Raw genomic sequence first — 19426 nt, forward strand, 5'->3', positions numbered from 1 at the left:
GGAACTGTGTACCCAGAGTTTTGCTGTCCTTGTGGATTGTCCAGTATCTTTAATGGGGAGGGACCTACTCTCAAAACTGAATATCACCATTAAATTTGACAGAGGGGGCTCCCTCACTGCCAGCTCACCGTTCTGTGATTTACATGCTCCAAAGAGACACACTTTCAGGGGACTCTTTGCATCATTACCACCCACTCTAGAAACACATGCCATATGGGCAGACAACAAAGGGAGTGTGGGTTTTATTAACTGTACACCCTACACACCACAAATGCGTCCAGACGCTGAAGTACAATATCACAAGCAGTACCCCCTGCCACTTGAAAAAATTGAAGGCATCACACCATTAATCAATGATTACATAGCAAAAGGGATTCTGAAACACATTATAAGCCCCTGGAATACACCAATCTACCCTGTGAAAAAGGCAAATGGGGAGTGGAGGCTTGTACAGGACCTAAGGGCCGTGAACAAGCAGGTTATACCTCTGCCACCTTTGGTAGCAGATATTTCTTTCATCTTTTTGAAAATACCTGCTGATTCCCTTTGCTACACAGTAGTAGACCTGGCGAATGCATTTTTTAGCATCCCGATCGATGAAGGGGTATTGCCCATGTTTTCATTCTCATGGGGGAGGGGAAAGCAGTTGACCTGGTCAAGATTACCTCAGGGGTATGTGGACAGTCCAGCAGCCTTCTCCATGGTCCTTAATGAGACAATTAAGTCATGGACTGCTGAGCGCGGGTCGGTACTAATACAGTATGTGGACGACTTGCTCCTGTGCAGTCGATCTGCTGAAGATTGTGCGGTCGATTCCACATCTCTGTTACATCACCTGGCCAGGTCTGGCCACCTAGCATCGCGGAAGAAGATACAATGGTGTCAAAGTCAGGTAGAATACCTGGGATGCATTCTGAAGGAGGGAACCAGGCTGGTATCCCCCAAACGTGCCGCAGCCCTGCAGGCTCTCAGTCCTCCAAGAGACAAAGCAACTTTGCTCTCATTCTTGGGCGCAATCGTATATTGCCGCCAATGGATCCCAGATTGTTCATATTATGATGGCATTCTGAGGGAGGCTACCTTGTCCACCGCCCCAAAGACAGTAGACTGGACAACAGAAAGGCTCTGTGCTTTTCAGGCCTTGTTAAAAAGTCTGACTCAGGCCCCCGCCCTGGGATTGATAGAATATGGCAAACCCTTTCAATTATACTGTGTGGTATCGGGAAATTCTTTTGCTGCGGTTTTGACACAGCAACATGGAACCGGGTACCGACCAGTCTCCTATCTCTCAAAAAAGTTGCCTACCCAAGTACAAGGGATGCCATCCTGTCTACAAAACCTTGCTGCTTGTGCTATGGCAGTTCAAGAGGCTAACAAATCAGTATTAGGCCATGAATTGACTCTCTACACTACTCATTCAGTAACTCACCTCCTGCAAAACATGAACACGCAGCATATGACAGCACAGAGGCTTAGTGGGTATGAGATCACACTTCTGAATACTGATAACCTCACTCTCAAACACGCACCACCAAGTAATCCCACTGTCCGTCTTTTGCACTCTTTGCTCAGGTTACCGCGAGACCCTGATCAGAAGCACAATTGTGTTGAACAGGTTGCAGCAATAACCAGCCCTCGCCCAGATCTCACTGACATTCCCCTACCAGGAGTACAGGACGTCTTCATAGACGGCAGTTGTACTCGCCCCTCTGATGCAACATTCCTGACAGGGTACGCCATTGTCCAACTCCCTGATGTGGTGTTGGAAGCAAAAGCCTTACCACCCTCCTCGGCACAGGTAGCAGAATTGGAGGCGCTCACAAGAGCTTGCATACTTTTTTCTGATGAGGAGGTAAACATCTACACAGATAGTAGGTACGCTTTTGGTGTCACGCACGACTATGGCGTAATCTGGGCGAATAGAGGATTTAAAACCGCTGACAACAAGCCAATCGCTAACTCTACACAAATTAAAGCACTCCTGCAAGCGATTCTTCTCCCAAAGAGGATAGCGGTCATCAAAGTAAAAGCACATTCATCGGATAACAGCAGAGTTTCCAAAGGAAACGCTCTGGCAGACAGAGAAGCGAAAAAAGCCGCTGCCCTATACATTGGTCAGCCAGCTCCCACAACAATGTTCTTCAAAGAACATTTTACATCACCCAACTTCAAAACCGTTGTGGCACAAATACAGGGATTAGCTACAGAAGAGGATGTTTCTTTTTGGGTCAAGGATGGCTTGACCAAGGACCAAGAAGGTCTTTGGTCAAAAGAGGGGAAGATATTGGGCATACCAGAATCAAGCAGTGTTCTCATACTTTCCTATCTCCATGGTCCAGGACATATAGGTACCACCGCCCTAACAAACATATACACAAAGTCTTTCTGCACGAACAACTTAAGTAAACAGGCAAAACTCCTCACCAGCAGTTGTCTAACCTGTGCACAAAACAATGTCCAAGGGAAAAATCATGGATTACATGGCCACCTGCCCTCACCCCTGGGTCCCCTAACAGATTTGCAAATAGACTTCACACACATGCCCAAACAAAGAGGTAATTTGAAATGCCTTTGCGTAATCGTATGCAAATGGTCAGGCTGGGTTGAAGGAATTCCATGTACAGGTGAGACTGCCAAAATTGCTGCCAAATGCATACTGAACCATTGGGTTTGTAGGTTCGGAATACCAACGGCCATATGGTCAGACAGAGGGCCTGCCTTCAGCTCCTCTGTTACACAGACTTTAGCTAAGCTACTAGGCTTACAGTGGAAACTGCACATCCCTTACCACCCACAAAGTGCAGGGGTAGTGGAAAGAATGAACAGGAACATTAAAGACAAGTTAAAAAAAGCCACGGGGGGCACCATGAAAGGATGGTTGGATTACCTTCCTTCTGTCCTATTTCAGATCAGAACAACACCACATGCTAGAACAAAACTCTCGCCCTTTGAGATTTTGATGGGAGTTCCTGCAAACATAGAGCTGCCCCTCTTAGATCAAAACACTGACATTAACATCTATTCTCAACAGGAAATGTACGTGAAAAATCTGGTAAGTATGCTACAGGATATGAACGAACAAGTCTCTGTCACCTTTTCTCCTCTTTCAACAGAACCTACTCATCCCTTCATCCCAGGAGACAAAGTACTGGTGAAACAACTGGCACACAAAAAGAAGGTTGGACCCATTTTCTCTGGACCTTGGAAAATAGAGAAGGTTTCCAGAACTGCTGTACTGACCGATCTGGGAAACACCTGGATCCACGCCAGCCGGTTAAAGAAGTGTCCACAGCAACCCCAGACCCCTGACCCTCCTCCAGCACCCCAAGACTCCTCTGACCAGGAACAGCGACCAGATTTGAAGGACATTCAAGAAGGCATAAAACAAATCTCTCTGGACGACGAGACCAATCCCCCACCAACAAGAAGAAACGTGTAACAGAACTTTGCACACAGTACCTGACAAAATGATTTCTACCTTTGTGTCAGGAAAAACATTATGCTTCTGGACATGTCTGATTACCTACTTGGTAGAATGACCATTTCGATGATATCGAATGGTCAAAGGGAGGATTGTAAGGAGATTCCATATTACATTACATTATTGATTAATTGATTAATTGTTGATTTCACTCTGTTCATGATTTCACATTGCTTATTTTGCTTTAATAATCAGAAACATATCTTAGTATATTTTTGATTAAGATCAGACTGTCTTATGATTTACTGAAATATCTCATATATGTCTTTTCCTCTTTTTCTGTGTTTATTTGAGGAAACATCTGCTTGTGGTTTTGTCTCTGTATTTTTTAAAGAAGCTGCGGTTGTCCAGCAGACAAGTGACAGAGGATGAGGAATGTTTTGACCTATTAACTTGAACTACAGGGGTCACCATTTTTGATATCACAAGATGTAGGCATTATTAATGTTTAGAAAATCACAAGATTGGGATATGTTTGGAAATTACCGAATATGCTAATATGTATTATCGTTTTGATTGGCCCCCAAATTGTGGGCAGAGTCTTGTAAAGACAGCATAAAAAAGCGAATCTAAAAATAAAGACTTGTAATCATTTCAGCATACCTAGTGTGTGTATGTGTTATTGATTAACCGCCGGCGAGGACCTCCACTGAGCCATCTCCAAGAGCCTAGGCCACAGGGAGAAGACGGGCGCCTAACAGCAGGGACACCCACAGCATGGGCAGCAGTGAGGAAGCCCTTTTGTAAGCCACCCAAAAGGCTTCATTCTGTTGTTCTCAATGAGAATGCTGGATACACATGCATTACAAACAGATGCTGGTAAACCAACACGTGCAGTGCATGCTCCCCGGCTGGAAATTTAGGGTAGCGGCACTAACATTTATTCATTGTGAAGATCTTAACAACAGCCAATGCATGTGTTAGGGGTCAAAGTAAAATAAATTACATTGCAAATGCACCTAGTAAGATGAAATTAGAGGAAAACAATTACCAAATGAGGGCTTAATACTACTTTCAGTTTTTGTTGTTCCAAATTTTTTAAAGAAATGATTAAAAGACAGTAATAAAATTGCAGCAACAGTCTCAGAGAACTCTACAAATCTGACTTGAAGCTTGTCATGTATATGCCCTATTCAAACTCTATAAAGCTGTTTCAGACATCCATCTCCAATCCCTGAGTTTGTTTTCTGGCATTGGACCCAGTGAGTTAAGGCTAGACTTCTGCCTAGTGGTAGAGATGTATCAAAAGTGTGCTTTCACGTCAAAAATGGGTGCTAGGTAGACAGAATTATATACACTGTAGACAAAAGACATGTCAGAATGGCATTCCATTGAAAGATTCCTAAAATCAATGAAAAGCAAACACTGGAAGATTCCATAATGAAGTACGAAGGTTTTGCTCTCCTGCACCACAGTCCATCTTTAGTAGTTGTTTGGAATTCTCTGCACAGCGCAATTACTGTTCAATTGTATTACCTTCACTGTAAGAATAAATCCAGACATGTACAGGGGATTCTCTCGGTCTAGTTGCCCAAAGAGTGTTAAGGCACCACTGAAGTAATCCAAGGCAAATATGCTGTTGGTGTTACCTGTTGGGGAGTGAATCAAACATAAAATGAAATTGTTATCCATCTTGCAAAAAAAGGAGAGAAAATCATTTTAAATTTTAATCACTACAGATATACAGTATATATTAACATGAGTGCCTAAAATATGGAAAATACTTTTTCTTTAAAGGGGGCTTCCATTTAAGCATTTTGGGTAGAAGGTGGCTAAGGGATAGAGTTGAGCAAATGCTTCCTGCCACCACTGGTCAATGTTAAAACAAACACTTCCTTCTCTGGTTTATTCTGTTTGTGCTTTGGATCACACAATTTCCCAGTTGAAGTTCAAGGGATTACTTACTGAACTGTGGGCTTCAACCACTTGAGGTCCAGCATGTTAAACTCTTTCCTGTCAAGGCTATTTTTCAGTTTTCAGCACTGTGATACTGTACATTAACTTACAATTACTCATTCATGCAAACCTGTACCCAAAAGTATTTTTTTTATATTTTTTTAGATGGATTGATCTTTCTTTTAGTGATATTTAATAATCACTGATATTTTGTTTTTCTTGCTAAAAAACCTTTTAATTTAATTTCGGTTATAAAACATGGCACATAAAAATGCCAGGACAGAACGAACACCCCTGAAATGATCCCTTTTTTGCAAAGTAGACATCCCAAGGTCTGATCGGATGTTTTGCTACAACTTGTGGGAAATGACGATACATGCCAGTTTTTAGGACTTTAAAACATGGAGCTTGGTAATGGTGCACTTGATCCATTAATTGTCGTACACAGAGGTGATCAGAGGTGAAGGGGCTGATGTACAGGTCACAAACAATGGGAAGATGGCGATGAAGGGCTTAATGATCAGACATACAATATGAGGAAGGCGAAGGATTAATATACAGATCAGGGACAGTGTGGGTCTGGACTATACTGTAGAGCAGTGGTTCTCAAGCCTGTCCTCAAGTACCCCCAACAGGCCATGTTTTGGGAATTTCTCTTAGATTAAAAAAGCTGCCCAAAATACCAAGCCATTCTCTCTGCACCTGTGCAAGATAAGGGAAAACCTGCAAACATGGCCTGTTGGGGGTATTTGAGGACAGGGTTGAGAACCACTGCTGTAGAGGAGTCATGACAGTAGAGGGGTGTATATCAGTGTTTCTAGTGAATGAACTTCTATTATTTTTGCTGTGTGCTGGCTGCAATCAGGGACTTTCTTTTCATTTCATACAGAGTTTGCTGTGAGAGCTGAAAGTAAAAGTTGCAGATGACCAAAGCCAGTGTAAGCATAGTGTGATTGCTGTGATTGGTCACAGTGTTTACTTGAAACAGAGCCACTCTCATTGGCTCTGTACATTCATTCAGTGAGCTCCGCTGTTCATTGACTCACACTGTGGTACTCATGTAGGCGCTAGAGGGCTCACTCAAGCATCTAAAAGGAGAGGTCATTTTAAAATGGTCTACTGCCCATTTACCTGCTTATGTACAATGGTCAGATGGCAAGTGGTTAAGAACTTAGAAGTGGAAATATGGAAGTGCTTGGTTATGGACGAGGCTAACGCATAGGAAGATGGGGATGATTTAGGCTCAGCTCTAAACAGAATATTTCCAACAATGTATATGCATTTTTAAATCCTTTAAACAACATATCTGGGAAAAGAGAGATAACTTTATTGCTAGGACATGTCATATATTGAGAGTTCGCCCCCCAGCAGCACATGAGTGAGCACTCTCCCTTGTTCAAAACCTGTGCATGAGCAGTGCATTCTCTTTCCCCCTGTAGCAGCAGTGTTTGAGCTCAGGGTTTGTGATGCTGGGGTGAGCACTCAATATTCCTGTGTCCTACTAACAATCTAGGATGGGAATTTTTTTGGCTAGGTTTTGAGTGTGCTGCAAATGGCATACAGTTATTGCAAATACATTAAAAAGATTATAAAGGTTCAGATTGTATTTTTTAACCACTTAAATTCAAAATACTAACCAACATACAAAGCCATTCACAACTCTGCCCCAAGCTACATCACCAATCTTGTCTCCAAATATCACCCAAATCGTCTCCTCCGCTCTTCTAAAGACCTTCTACTCTCAAGCTCTCTTCTCCTCCTCCCATGCTTGTCTCCAGGATTTCTCCAGAGCCTCTCCAATCCTCTGGAACTCCCTACCTCCACCTGTCTGGCTATCCCCTACTCTTGCTACCTTCAGGCAAACCCTGAAAACTCACCTCTTCAGGAAAGCCTATAACGTCTCCAACTAATCTCCTACCACTTCCATCAGCTCATTCCCCACAGTTACAACCTTTTGTACCACCTGCCCCACCCTATTAGATTGTAAGCTCTTCTGAGCAGGGCCCTCTTAATCCTCTTGTATTTTTTATTGTATTATAACTGTATTGTCTCCTTTTTATATTGTAAAGTGCTGCGTAAAATGTTGGCGCTATATAAATCCTGTATAATAATAATAATATTAACTTCAGCCCTGGAAGGATTTACCCCCTTAATGACCAGGCCATTTTTTGCGACACGGCACTGCATTACTTTAACTGACAATAACGTGGGCGTGCGACACTGTACCAAAATAAAATTGATGTCATTTTTTCCCACAAATAGAGCTTTCTTTTGGTTGTATTTGATCATCTCTGTGGTTTTTATTTTTTGCGCTATAAACAAAAAGAGACCGACAATTTTGAAAAAAAAAACAAAACAATATTTTTTACTTTTTGCTACAATACACACACAATAAAAAATAAAAAATAAAAATGTATTCATCAGTTTAGACCAATATGTATTATTCTATATATTTTTGTTAAAAAAAAATCGCAATAGGCGTATATTGATTGGTTTGCACAAAAATTATAGCATCTACAAAATAGGCAATAGATTTATGGCATTTTTATTATTATTATTTATTTTTACTAGTAATGACAGTGATCAGCGATTTTTAGTGGGACTGCGACATTGCGGTGGACAGATCAGACTCTTTTGACACTTTTTTGGGACCAGTGACATTATTACAGTGATCAGAGCTAAAAATATGCACTGATCACTGTATAAATGACACTGACAGGGAAGGGGTTAAGACCAGGACCCATCAAGGGGTTAAGTGTGTCCTAGGGAGGTGCTTTCTAACTGTGGGGGGAGTGGACTGACTGGGAGATCACAGAATGCTGTTCCTGATCACTTGGAACAGGAAATCTCTCTGTACTCCCCTGCCAGAACGGGGATCTGCTTTGTTTACATAGGCACATCCCCGTTCTGCCTCTCTGAGGAGTGATCATGGGTGGCCGGCGGGCATAGTAGCTGCCAGAACCGCAGTGTCTTGTGCACAAAATGACACATGGGTACTTTGTTTTGTGCAATAGGGCCGCCCTGACGCAGTATATATGTGGTGGGCAGTCCTTATGTGGTTAATATAACAAACATGTTATACTTACCCTCTCTGAGCAATGGTTTTGCACAGAGCAGCTGCAATTCTCTTCTGGGGTCCCCCGGCAGCGTTTTCGGCTCCTCCCCCCTGCCAAGTGCCCCCACAGTAAGCCGCCTTATCCAGGGATGAAGTGAGTTTGAAAAAGGCTAGTTAATTTACTGTACCTATGTTTATGCTTTAATACGTTAATATGTTTTAAATACAAAAGTTGAAATTTTTGCAAAGAAATCTGTCAAAGTGTAAATTCAAATAAAACTCAAGACTAGCCATAATATGACTACTTTTCTGCAAAAGGCATAGAGTTGACAACCCCCCCAACACACAATCACATTTAAAATACAAAGGTTGACCGTTTACAACCAATCATTCTAATCACTGCATTACATTTCATTTCCTGTATCACTCCATCAACACAGCCACTGATGATAGAGATGTATTTGGCAGTAAAGATGTGAAATCAATGTTCTTGCCAATGTAATTCCATAGGGCTTCCATAACATCATGTACCTACACTGTACAAGTTAAAATCACTAACATCACTTTTCAATGAACTACCCACACAAGCACAGTAAACAACGCACAAGCCTTGCAGGAAAAAGATGCCTGATTACTCACTTAATCTCATCAAGTAGCTTATCCGTACACAGCTTAGATCAATAGGGTGGTATTTCTTTCTTATAAAGATTGCTGCACCATTGATTTATTTCTCTCTAGAGCTTTATCTTTGTGTGATATATACTTGCAATGCAATTCCTGCTTATACATACAGCAGGTCAATTAGTTGACACATGTTTAATGCAAGACACCTGTAGTCAATGCAGAGGACACTGTGAGACTTGAGCAGACAACTCACTGATGCCCCAAGCCCCAAGCTAGAACTGCAATGCGGCATCGGCCAAAAGGAAGCAACCATTTTATATATTTAATTTAATAATTAAATATTTGTACTTAAAGAAGAATTCCATTATGCCTAACCAGGGTCAAATTAAGAGCATCATGGGCCTGGTGCTGAGGATTTTGCCTTTTTGGGCATGGGCCTTTTTATGGAAACAAAATGAAAATGTAAACAATTTTTTGCTAAAACAAATTAAATATACTCTCACCAGTAATACCAGCCGTGCAGCAGCAACACCACCAATACCACCTGCTATGCGGTCTTTCACCAGCAGCAACATTGGGTGACCACATTTCCAAACTGCCATTCATGGACAACACCAGACAACCCCCCCATTCCCAAAAAAAGATGAGGGTGGGGGATGTAGTCTCGGGAGTTGATGGGGAAATTGGCGGCGGGGGTGATTTGTCGGGCAAATGGCTGGTGTTAGCACTTAAAAGAGAAGTATGGCCTTTTTTAATTGTAGATTCATACTTACCTCTGTGGATGGAGCATCAGACTGATGCTGCATCTGTCCCCCGGCATCTCTGGACTGAGAACCGAGCCAATGAACATCACTGATGGCTCGGTTCACACAGAGACGCTGAGACTGCTATCAATCAAGGCAGCTGACAGATCCAGACTTGGAAGTCGGGATGACGTGGTGCCTCGACTGATGGCAATGACGTTAGCGGAGAGCGGACTCCAGACCGCTCTCTGCTGAAAATGGATCACAGGAATGCAAAACAAATTGCACTTCTGTGACCCTTAGGAGAAGACCAGCCTAAAAAGCTCAGGCTGGATTTCTCCTTTAAAATCATCCTGACACCATGCTTGATATAGTGTCAGGATGATCAAATTCCTTTATTTCTATTACTGCATTGTAATATATAGTGAAGTAGTTCAACTAACCATAATGCAGAATCAGTGGGAATCTGAGCTTTTCACTTGCCACCAGATGCAGCTTTTTACTTGCCACCGTCGGTTGCCACCAGATGCACTTGTCACTTGCCACCCATAGGCTGCCACCAGATGCAGCGTATCATTTTCCACAGTTGCCTGCCGCCAGATGCAGCATGTCACTTGCCACCATCACCTGCTGCCAGATGCAGCGTGACACTTGCCACCAGCAGCCTGCCACCAGATACAGTGTGCCACTTGCCACCAGCAGCCTGCCACCAGATACAGTGTGCCACTTGCCACCAGCAGCCTGCCATCAGATACAGTGGGCCACTTGCCACCAGCAGCCTACCACCAGATGCAGTGTGCCACTTGCCAGCAGCAGCCTGCCACCAGATACAGTGTTCCACTTGCCACCAGCAGCCTCCTGCCACCAGATAGTGTGCCACTTGCGACCAGCAGCCTCTTGCCACCAGATAGTGTGCCTCTTGCCACCAGCAGCCTGCCACCAGATACAGTGTGCCACTTGCCACCAGCAGCCTGCCACCAGATACAGTGTGCCACTTGCCACCAACAGCCTGCCACCAGATACAGTGTGCCCCTTGCCACCAGAAGCCTATCACCAAATACAGTGTGCCACTTGCCACCAACAGCCTGCCACCAGATACAGTGTGCCCCTTGCCACCAGCAGCCTGCCACCAGATACAGTGTGCCACTTGCCACCAGCAGCCTGCCACCAGATAAAGGGTGCCACTTTCCACCAGAAGCCTGCCACCAGATACAGTGTGCCACTTGCCGCCATCAGCCTGCCACAAGATAGTGTGCCACTTGCCACCAGCAGCCTGTCACCAAATAGTGTGCCTCTTGCCATCAGCAGCCTGCCACCAGATACAGTGTGTCACTTGCCACCAGCAGCCTGACACTTGCTACCAGCAGCTTGCCACCAACAGCCTGCCACCAGATACAGTGTGTCACTTGCCACCAGCAGCCTGCTACCAGATACAATGTGCCACTTGCCACCAGCAGCCTGCCACCAGATAGTGTGCCACTTGCCACCAGCAGCCTATAACCAGATACAGTGTATCACTTGCCACCAGCAGCCTGCCACTCCCTCCAGGACTTTGCCTGGATGGGTAGAAGGGATGGGCCTCCATAGTCAAACAAATCCCTGGAGCCCCCAGCCCTCCTGAGCTGGGATGGTATGGCTGTGTGTAAAATGAATGCCATTACTATTGATCAGATCAAGTTCTACAGAGGGAGGTGTGTACAAGTCTTTGGGCTCACACTGGTGTGCTGTAGTTTGGGCGCACTTCTTGTGTACCCGCAGTTTTAGCTTCAGTCCTATTAATTTATATTAGGTTGTAGGTTTTTGCCGCATTTTCTGACAGTGCGCCAAAGATGTAGCATGCAGGAAAAAAAAAAACATGCAACCTAGTAGAAATAGGACTGTGGGTAAAATGCAGGAAAACTGCAGATACACCAGCAATGGGCCAAAACATAGCAAACCAGTGTGAACCCACTTAAAAGCACAAGGAACCAAGTCTAAACATATTGGCTATTGCTGAAGGAAAAATAAAAAAAAAGAGGGGGAGGGAAGGGATCTAAGAGTCCAGTCACTGAGCTCACACTTGGATGGTCGGAAGCTTATCACTCAGATGTCATGTTCACCTTATCTGCTGGCTGCTCTGTTCATAATTTACCGCCCACACGGCTCCTTCACTGCACGAGTGCACAGACTTCACAGAGGGAGAGGGGGGAGAGAGAGAGGGGAGGGGGAAGACAGAACCGACCCAGCCTCTCTCCTCTCCCATTTGTGCAGGGGGAACTGTGTACTGTGACATTGTAATAACCACAGTGAGCCAACACAGATGCAGCCAGACACCCCTACATTTACACACAGCTTCTCCTGTCCCATAGATGTTTATAGACAGGAGAAATCAGGCTTGCACTGCTAGCTGGGCAGGCCGATTTTAGGGCAGGGGCCTGGAGCTGCAGCTCCAATAGCCCCTATGTTAATCCGGCCCTGTGCCTAACACATTTACACTGCCTGCATAGCAAATCCTCAATGAAATTTCTTAAAATAGCCCCCTTTGCTCTGAAAAAAAAAAATTATAGTAATCCACATGGCTTCAACAGATATACACGTGGAAAAATTAGGTAAAAAGGGAACTGTAAATGGTAAATTTTCTCCCCCAACATTTAGTCAATATACACCATTGGCTTGCAAGCATAGACACTGCCCACCTCTAAGAGCCTTGTCACACCATTGCATTAGATTAGAACATTTGCAATACGTTTTGGTTGCATTTTTTTTTTAATTGTGGTGCATAACTTATAATGCAATGCAAACTGTGTATTACATACATTTTTTACTTTTCTTTTCATCATTTCCTGTATTAATTTTGTGGGTTTTGTCTGTTGCAAATGTGGACATGTTACTCAAAAAAACCCATATCATACATATCATCTTGTCACTGAACATTTTGTAATTCTTGTTTTTACAAAAAGGCACAAAAGCAAGCAGGATTTTCCAAAAATGCAATGCACTGCCCTGCAATGAAACATGCGGATATGAAGAGTTTCATAAATTGTGATAAAACTAGTTTTTCTGTGCTTTTAGTGTGCTGTGATCCTGCACTGTAGCGCATATATATGATGGTGTGGCTCAGTGGCAGCTGGTGGTATATTTTTTGGGGGGACGGCAAACAATCCAACCCACGGCAGCTTCCCCTGAGTCTCCTCTCTCCTCGGCAGGCCAATAGGATGGCTTCTCCTCTCGACCAATCGAGTGATGGGTCTCCTGATTGGCCGGGAGGAAAATCAGGAAGAAAATTGTGAATATTAATTTGCAATTGTCACACAACTGGGTGGGCTCAGGGTGCAGTGCTTTGCGCTCCGAGACCACCCTTTTTTTAAGCCAATTAGAGCCTCAGGCCCTAATCATGTGCTTCTAAAAAAAAACATTGTAATCCATGCGTTCGGCGCCCTGCATGTAGATTAGGGGCCGGGCACATGGATTAGGGGGGTGGCGCCCCTGCGCCCCATATTGACGGGCCGCCACTGGTATGACCAATGAATAAAATAAGTGCAAGCAAACCTAGTGGTTAAACCCATCCCTCCCTAAAGCTCTACAGCTCCCAAAAGATTTAATTTCATTTTATATACAGCAGGGGTTAAAGTCTCTGACAAGTTTTATTGCCATTTACTTGGGTGATTTTCCTTCACTTCCTGTCAGGACAGGACATGATAGGGTATTTTTCCAACAAGCAAACAGAAAAACACACTTCTAATAAATTGAAAAAAGCATAGACCACTATCTGTTTGTATAACTAATTGCACCTCATTATGCTGTTGACACCAGCACCCCCCTTTTCTTGTACAGATTTCACAGGGACAGAAAGTAAGGGATAGTCTCTACAATTGAGACTTCTTGACATCTTATTCTGACAAAACTAAAAAAAAACTAACGATGGTCTTTGATCATCCCTGAAGTTTAAGGATGTGATGGGGTTAGATTCTAGGTAAGTTTGCACTTAAAGCTAAAGTTTAACCCACATATATTTTGCCTTCCCTGGTTCCTCCTTTACCACATATTAACATACTAATAAAAATGATTTAGATAAAATGTGTTTTATTACAGAATTACTTTAGCCACAGTGATGTCATCACTTGGGGTCTGTGCTTCTCTATGCAATGCAGGGAGATCCTGGCTAGTATGAGGGCACTGAAGAATTCGGTACATAGCTTAATAAAATAATCATAACATCATTTCAGGAGCCCTCAACTCTGATGCAAGCCGTAGGCTGGCCCTTGGGAAGAGTTATGCGAATATCAAAATATCTTGATTGGTGGATGTCAGTCTGGAGGAGTGGGATAGTGTGGGGAGTGCATAGGATGCAAAGGGTAAAACAAAGGGTGATATGTAAATATGCAGCCCCATAGAATAAAGCCCAGTGCAATGAGGCCGCATATTTGTGTTAGGTCAGCGTGAAGGGGTTAAAAGAACTGAAATGCAATGAATTAAAGGGCGAGCCATGGACAATCAGGCTAGGAAGGAATGAGGGAAGGAATGAGCTAGATGATGCTGGACATCCTCCAGTCAGGAAATGAAGCAAGTTTTATCGGACTTGCTGCAGCTTCTAAAGCTGTGTGATGCCCACAGTGTATAGTGAAATCAGAGTAAGCAATTTCAGTACAGGGTAGCCTGCACAGCTGTGCAAACTGAAGGAAAGGCTGTAGTTCAGCTTTAACCTGTTTTTGCTTGTGGGTGCTTCCTGGGATCAGAATAATGCCCATGCCGCAAAGAGGAAACTTGATGCTTGATTTGTCATTTACCCTATTAGGCTGTGGTGCTTCTATCTCAGTCTGGTAACTGACATATTTGCTTAAAGACATAGTCCATTGAACATATTTTCCATTGAGAGTATTTTCAATTCATTCTATGATTAAAATTTTACCCATATTATACCATTTATGTTTGCTTCAGTTATGTCGACATCAAGATTTTAAAGAAGTGATGCTGGGTTAATTCCAGATTAAAATTCTTCCTTCTGCTCATGTGGTATTGACCAAATGGCAAATACGTACACATCCAAGCTAATAACAATAAAAATATTTATTTTAAGTACACATCTATGTAATAATGGAATATGTTCTACAGCTTTATTTTATCATTGTTATAAAATAATATTATTAATAATTGGTGCCACCATGTTGTCCTCCACTCACCGGACAAAGCTACTCCTGGATAGCTGTCACAGCAATCTCCTTGATGAGGTCCTACTGAGATTACTGACACATCCCTGTAGGGCCCGGGTCACCTACCATAGTTCACTTTGCAGGCACAGATGGAGCCTATACTGTATGTTGCAAACTCTATCACCACCCACTACGGTTTGTTGGGTACAGCAGTGGTCATCAACCCTGTCCTCACAGCCCACTAACAGACCAGATTTGCAAGATAAGTGAAATACATCACAGGTGATATCATTTGCTGCTGAGTGATTGCAATATTCTAGTCTGCATCTCCCCAAGGTAATACATAAAACCTGGCCTCTTAGTGGGCCCTGAGGACAGGGTTGATGACCACTGGGGTACGGGACTACACCATGTCCCCCATGTTTTACGGTTTTGTTTCTGGGATCAAAGCCCCCAAGTGTTGGGGATTGGGGGCTGGGAGGGTTAGGGCTGTTCTACCTGTTTCCCTTGTTTTTGGGACATGCTCCTCCCTTTTCTATTTTTATCTTTATTTTTTGTGTCTTTTTTTCCCCATAGTTTTTGGCAGGATTGACCATCATGGTATCCAGTCTACAGTTGTAAGAGAAATACTATAACTTCTTATCTATGTGTTATCAGCGAATCATGCTAGGTTGGGGTTGCAGGTTTCTATAACCTGATTAACCTCACTACAATACAGAAAAAAATCTTCTTTATGGTATACATTGCATGGCTATGTCTAAACTACGTGTAATTTCATGGAATGTTAGGGGGCTTAACTCCAAGGTTAAATGTTCACTGATGTTTGAGTACCTGGCACGACACGATCCGCATGTGATCCTTCTCCAGGGAACTCACCTACTTGGCTCCAGAGTAATGGCGCTAAAGAGGGCGAAAATAGCCTATGCCCTACACTCCACATACTCCCGAGGCACATCTATTCTCATAGCTAAATCAGCTCCTGTTACTATTAAGCATATTAAGCTAGTTCCCGCTGGCTGCTACGTAATTGTGGTGTTAGAACTCCTTGGTAAACCATACACGGTGACTAGCCTGTATGCCCCACCACCCTTTACTAAACAATTCTTGGATCGTGTAATCACTTCCATCCTGGAAATTGCAGAAGGTCCTTTATTGATAGCTGGAGATTATAATACGGTCCTCGACAACTCTCTTGACAAATTTAGATGCTCTAATGTACCCCCCACTCCCTTAGGCACGTATCTGACCCAATATGACCTAGTAGAGACCTGGAGAAGGAAACATGCGGATGGGAGGGAATATTCCTGCCAATCTGACCCTCATCGTACACTATTACTTATTGATCTGTGTTTTATATCCTCTGATTTACTTGGCATGGTGAGCGATGTCAGATACCTCCCTAGGGCGGTGTCTGATCACTCTCAACTGTTGGTGGATTTAGCTTTGGGGGTATCGCCCACTTTTCGGGCGTGGCGGCTGAGCCCGCTATGGCTGGCAGACCAGGCTGTCACAGCTCAGGGAACGGCTGATCTGAACTCCTATTGGGCTACTAATACGCAGAGTACATCCGTCCCTATGATCTGGGATGCCTGCAAGGCTACCAAGCATGGCCTGTTTGCTGCGGCCGTAGGGCAACACCGCAAGGCATCTCACTCCAGATTGGTGGATGCGGTGGGGGAGCTTTGAGTGGCGGAGGCGGCGCCTGGCGACATAAGGCCAGGGAATTAGACATGGTGGTACTCGAATGCACCCAGAAAAAACTGTTATATCAAGGTCAGCGACTATTCGAATTTGGCAAAAAAAAAAAAGTCGCCTTGTAGCCTACCTGTCTAGACCAGACTATCAGCGATGCAGCATCCCTAGAATTCAGAACTGGGAGGGCATAATAGTGGAACAGACAAAAGAAGGTAGTAGAGGCTTTTGTTACATTCTACTCCACTCTATATTCCACTAGGGCCCACTATACTATTGTGGAATTAGACAACTATTTATAAGATGTTTCACTTACAAAATTACTAGATTCTCAGGTCTCATTGCTAGATGCCCCGCTAATGACCGAAGAAATAGGAGAAGCCATCAAGCCCTTTGCTAGAAATAAGATGCCAGGGTTGGACGAATTCCCTATAGAATGGTAAACATAATATATAGAGAGTTACTGATTCCACATCTCCTCAGGGTATACAACTATGCCCTGAAGACAGGACAGCTACCACTCTCTATGTCTTAGGAGCTGATTGTCCTTATCCCCAAACCTCACAAGAACCATCTTCTCTGCAAATCTTACTGACCGTTATCCCTAATTAATTTGGATATAAAAATCTTAGCCAAAGTACTTGCCCAGAGATTAAACACGGTCATTACGACTGTCATTGGAGCGGATCAGACAGGATTTATCCCTGGAAGATCTACTTCCATTAATTTACGGCGACTCTTTACCATCATGCAGGCCACTCATGACACAATGGGCTCCAGGGCTGTTTTAGCACTGGATGCTCTAAAGGCCTTTGATTCAGTGGAGTGACTGTATCTAATGGAAGTCTTGGCAAAATTCGGATTCGGTGACACGTTTATTAAATGGGTTCAGTTACTATATTACAAACCTACAGCTAGATTAAGAGTAAATACAACTATTTCCAACCCCTTCATAAAACGCAGGGGTACCAGACAGGGGTGCCCTCTGTCGCCACTACTATTTGCGCTGGCGATAGAGCCACTGGCAGCGCTGATCAGATTTAGTGGGGAGGCTGTGGGACTGACGACTGGGGGCCTGGAAGAAAAGGTATCCTTACACGCGGATGACATGTTGATATAGTTGGCGGACCCCCAGTCATCACTCCCTACTCTACTGGATATTATTTGGTGCTTTGGGCACTCTTCTGGCTTCCAAGTAAACTGGGACAAATCCCTGTTTATGCTAGACCAATACTCCCCAATTACACTACCACCTTCATGTCCAGATTGTACATACCTTTTTCTATCTAGGTATTGAGATACAACAACCTATCTCCTCATACACCAAAATTAATTTGGATTCCACTCATTAATAGAATGAGGAATACACTTAAGACCTGGGCCAATCTTCCCCTGACGCTGTTGGGTAGAATAAATATTTTTAAAATGATCTTTTTACCACACTTTCTATATATTCTGAGTAACTTCCCAATATACATCCCCAAAAACAAATTTAAGGAAATTGACACGATTCTTATTAAATTTATTTTGGGGGGAGGGGTAGCTAGAATAGCAAAAGACACGCTACATCTACCTATTTTGGAGGGGGGATTGGCGCTCCTTTGCCTTCAAACTTATTATGTGGCCTCACAGCTGGCCCATGCACACTGATGGTTCTACCCCGAGGAGAACAATGTGGCAACAGCATTGGAGGCAGCCATCCTTCCTATGAATCTCTCCAAAATCAAATACATCATCTCTCCACCAGGGGAAGGGAGAGTATGAAAGTTCTCTCTAAGACCCTATGGATATTAAAACTTACAAAGCTACTGCCATCCAGTACGCATATTACATATTCCCCTAATGCCCCCTTATGGGGTAACCCAGGTCTACCTGAATTCTTCCGCAGAACAGACGGTGGGTTCTGGTTCAAGCGGGGGGATTAGATTGATTCCCCACCTATTTATAGTGAACGTTTTTCGATCCTTTGCCGAATTTTGCAAGGACTATGGCCTTCCTCCTACGGCCTATTTCCGATATCTGCAAGATAAGCCATACCGTCATGACACAGTTTGGCCTTTGAAACATAGATATCCAACCCTCCCCAGTTGAAAGCTTATTGACCGATCTGTCTCACACTAAACTTGTATCCACGTACTACTAAACACTCCTTCATACTACGACAACTAGGATTAGCACCACAAAAATTAAATGGTGCTCTGACATACCAGAGCTGACGGAGGATATTTGGCAGGAAGTGCTTCCCCTCCAGGTATCGTCTGTTATCTCTTCCCAGGATAAAGTCATTCAAATCAAATTATTATGCAGGTCCTACTTTACCCCTTGTTTACTCCATAGACTAAAGAGACTACCCTCCGCAACATTTTCCTGATGTGGCATGGCTGATGGTACATTTTTCTACTTAATGTGGGAATGCCCGCCGATTAGCAAATTCTGGTCCGGGGTCCGGGGTACATTTGTAATCCCCTGAGATGCCTGCTAGGATATATAGATGATAAAGATATATCTAAGAATGTGCAAACCTTTTTAAGAATTATCCTGTTTTATGCAAAGAAAACCATAACTATGCATTGGAAATCCCAATCCTCATCTACTATAGCCTTCTGGCTCACTATAGTCAATCAAGCTATACCTTTATACAAATTGACGTATGAGGCCAGAGGATGCCCAAAAAAGTTTCATAAGATTCGGAATCCATTGGTTAGTTCAGATTGCACTTTACCACCTGCTCCTTGAGTTCTCTGAAAATGTTAGTTGACTCCTAGTCGTTATACTGGATTTTAGAAGGTAACAATGAAGCTCCTCA

At 43.5% G+C, this 19426-nt stretch overlaps 1 protein-coding gene across 1 annotated transcript in view; it reads right to left on the minus strand.

Moving 5' to 3' along the window:
• CDH23 (cadherin related 23) overlaps positions 1–19426 on the minus strand; it is a 1935615-nt gene that overhangs the window by 1144495 nt on the left and 771694 nt on the right. Inside the window, exon 10 of the mRNA XM_073596703.1 lies at positions 4958–5070. Within this exon, the coding sequence (XP_073452804.1) occupies positions 4958–5070 (113 nt within the window). The remainder of the gene's footprint in view (positions 1–4957; positions 5071–19426) is intronic.

Source organism: Aquarana catesbeiana, linkage group LG08 (genome assembly GCF_042186555.1).
Source record: "Aquarana catesbeiana isolate 2022-GZ linkage group LG08, ASM4218655v1, whole genome shotgun sequence".
Taxonomy (NCBI): Eukaryota; Metazoa; Chordata; class Amphibia; order Anura; family Ranidae; genus Aquarana; species Aquarana catesbeiana.